The sequence below is a fragment of the Tetrao urogallus genome, assembly GCF_951394365.1.
Source record: "Tetrao urogallus genome assembly, chromosome: 19".
Taxonomy (NCBI): Eukaryota; Metazoa; Chordata; class Aves; order Galliformes; family Phasianidae; genus Tetrao; species Tetrao urogallus.
Genome location: NC_136832.1, coordinates 1,125,148 through 1,127,849, shown reverse-complemented (window position 1 = coordinate 1,127,849; position 2,702 = coordinate 1,125,148). Strand labels below are relative to the sequence as shown.

The 2,702-nt window shown below is 57.1% G+C and overlaps 1 protein-coding gene across 1 annotated transcript; it reads right to left on the bottom strand.

Moving 5' to 3' along the window:
* Positions 1 to 1,796: 1,796 nt before the first annotated feature.
* Positions 1,797 to 2,141, bottom strand: NRARP (NOTCH regulated ankyrin repeat protein; the record flags this gene model as incomplete). The annotated part of the gene is made up of 1 exon (XM_079544763.1): positions 1,797 to 2,141. One exon carries the CDS (start codon positions 2,139 to 2,141, stop codon positions 1,797 to 1,799), a length of 345 nt encoding a protein of 114 aa, XP_079400889.1.
* Between the last annotated feature and the right edge of the window lie 561 nt (positions 2,142 to 2,702).

Sequence of the window (2,702 nt, the reverse complement as noted above, 5' to 3'; positions counted from 1 at the left end):
CATCTAGAACTTGGCTTTAAAGTACACTTTTCTTTCTTTTTTTTTTTTTTTAATATCATGTCATAAATGTTATGACATTTCCATCGTGGCAAATCCGTTTAGGAAAAAAAAAAAAAAAAAAAAAAAGAAAACAATTAAAAAATAAAATAAGATGTGCAACCATCCGGTAACGACAACACAGCCTCACTGGGAAAGGTTTTGTTCCCACCCCGGAGCGGAGCCGGCGCTGCGCGGACCCGGAGCTCCTCCGCTTCCCCGGGTCTGCAGCGCTGCGCCTCCAACAGCACGGACTGCAGGTGGAACCGCGAGCCAAAGGAGAACGCTCAGTGCAACGGGAAATCACGGCAGAGTCGAGTTGTAGATACGGTAAAACTGGGGGGGGGAAAGAAGGGGGGAAAAAGGCGTGCTTCCCCTACATTTGAAACACTCACCGCCAGCATCCAACAAGAGCAGGCTCACAAACGTCACCCACCAATATACAGACATGATAAATAGTTTCAAGACGGCCCCAGAAACCAGCAGGTAACTATTTTCTTTCTTTCTTTCTTTCTTTTTTTCCTTTTTCCTTTTTCATCGTAACGGTTCGGGGGAGGGGAGCGAGGGCGGGGCGGCAGTGGTTGCTTTAGTGCAGACGGGCAGAAGAGGGATGAGGGGGTTCTGAAACGTTCCGCATTTTCCAAATGGACGCTTCTGTGCCACAGCAATAAAAGCAGCATTGCCATTAGACGTGCAGTCACTTCGAAATGCGATCGGGGCGGCTCGCTCCTCCCCCTCCCTTTCCTTTATAAATATATATATCTCGGTTCGGGCACATATATATATATATATATATATATATATATATATATACACACACACACACCATATAAAAGGCGGGCGGGCTCTACGCACAAAGGGACTGTTCTGCATTGAGAAGCGTTATCCAAGTTTCACCAAAAGAACAACCAAAGTTCCCAAACTATTTCTCAGTAGTTTTCAGGCACCTCTCGAGGCAGCAGAGAGCGCTCGCGCCCCTCTTCTGTGCAAAGCAAATCCTCTGCCTCTTACAGTTTATTTCACCTATTTTTTTTTCCTTTTTAATTTTTTTTTTAATTAAAAAATAAGTTCAGGATTTGCTGATCTCCCCCCCCCCTCCCCTCTCACACACACACGCACGCACGACGCCGGGAGGAAGGATTCAATGTCTTTTCCTGTGGTCTCACGTGTGCTAAATGGATTCAAGGACCAGCTGAGGATGCAGCCTTTCTTCGGACACCCCCAAAGGAAAAGGAAAAAAAAAAAAAAAAAACCAACTTAAAAAGGGGGGGGGGAAAAAAAAAAAAAAAAAAAAAAAAAAAAGAACCAGGCAGGGCATGTCTGTCATATCCAATGGAGTTGCCTCCGAAAAAAAATAAAAACCAAAAAAACCTCGCAGGAGGAGATCAGCCCGGAGCCGCCGGGCCGGGGCACCTGCAGTGCTACAGCGCCGGGGGGACGGGAGGGGCGGAGTGTTGAAATGAACTCGTTCTGCGGCAGAGTGCTTTAAAACCGAGGGACGGGTGAGGGGTCGGGGGGGAGGATTAAATATCACCGGGGGGCGGGAGAGTTTTAAAGCATCTGAGCAGACGTCAAACTGAAACCGTGAATACTGTGAGTGCAGCCGAGGTAGACGGAAAAAAAAAATTACAGTAGGAAAACAACCCTCGGAAGGAAAACCAAACCGAACCAAACAACGAACTCGGAAGCGGCTGAGCGGCGGGGCGGAAGCACGGAGCGCGCGGTCCGAGCGGCTTCGACGCGTCGGGGGCGGCCCGGCATCACCGCGCGCCGGCGGAGTATTTGGCCTTGGTGATCAGGTAGAGCACGATGTCCTGGTGGCCCCCGAAGGCGGCGATGTGCAGCGCGCTCCAGCCGTCGCGGTTGGCCAGGCGGATGTCGGCGCCGAACTTGACGAGCAGCTTGACGAGCTCCAGGTTGCCGTCGATGACGGACTGGTGCAGCGCCGTCTGCCCCTCGGGCCCGAAGGAGTTCACGTTGAACTCGCAGTTCGTCATGTTCTGCAGCAGCGACTGCAGCTCCTTGGTGTTGCCGCGCCGCACGGCCTCCTGGAAGACGCGCTGGCTGGGCGGCGCCGCGCACGGCGACACGTCGCTCTGGCTCATGCTGCCGCGGCCCCGCCGAGCCTCTCGCCCCGCATGGACGGCGCTCCCGCCGCCGCTACCCCGCGCGGCCGGGCATGCGCTGCGGGCTGCGGGCGCACAGCGGCTCCGCGCCGCCCCCTCCGCCGCGCTCCGCCGCCGCGCCGCGCCCGGGCCTCTCTGGAGCGGAGCCGGCCCCGCGGCGCGCCTTTTAGCCCGCTTTTATTTGCATAACAATGGCACGGCGTGACGGACGCCGCGGGGCGGGGCGAGACGCCGCGCGCCCATTGGAACGCCCTCCCCTCTGTGGGCGGGGCAGAGAGAAGTCCCGCCCCGTTCGCGCGCCCTGGCTCCGCCCCCGGCCGAGGGGGGAGGGGGCGGCCCGGCGCGGAACGGTGCGAGACGGCTCTGCTGGGGGCGGCCGGGCTTCGCCGGCTCGCCTCGGCTCGGCTCGGCTCGGCTCGGCACGGCGTAGCCCTGCACGGCGCCACCGGCTGTCTCCCAGCTCGGCTGGGCCCCGCACCACGGTGTTTCACCCGGCTCGCCTCGGCGTAGTCTGGTGCCACCGAGCTGCCCCTCGGCACT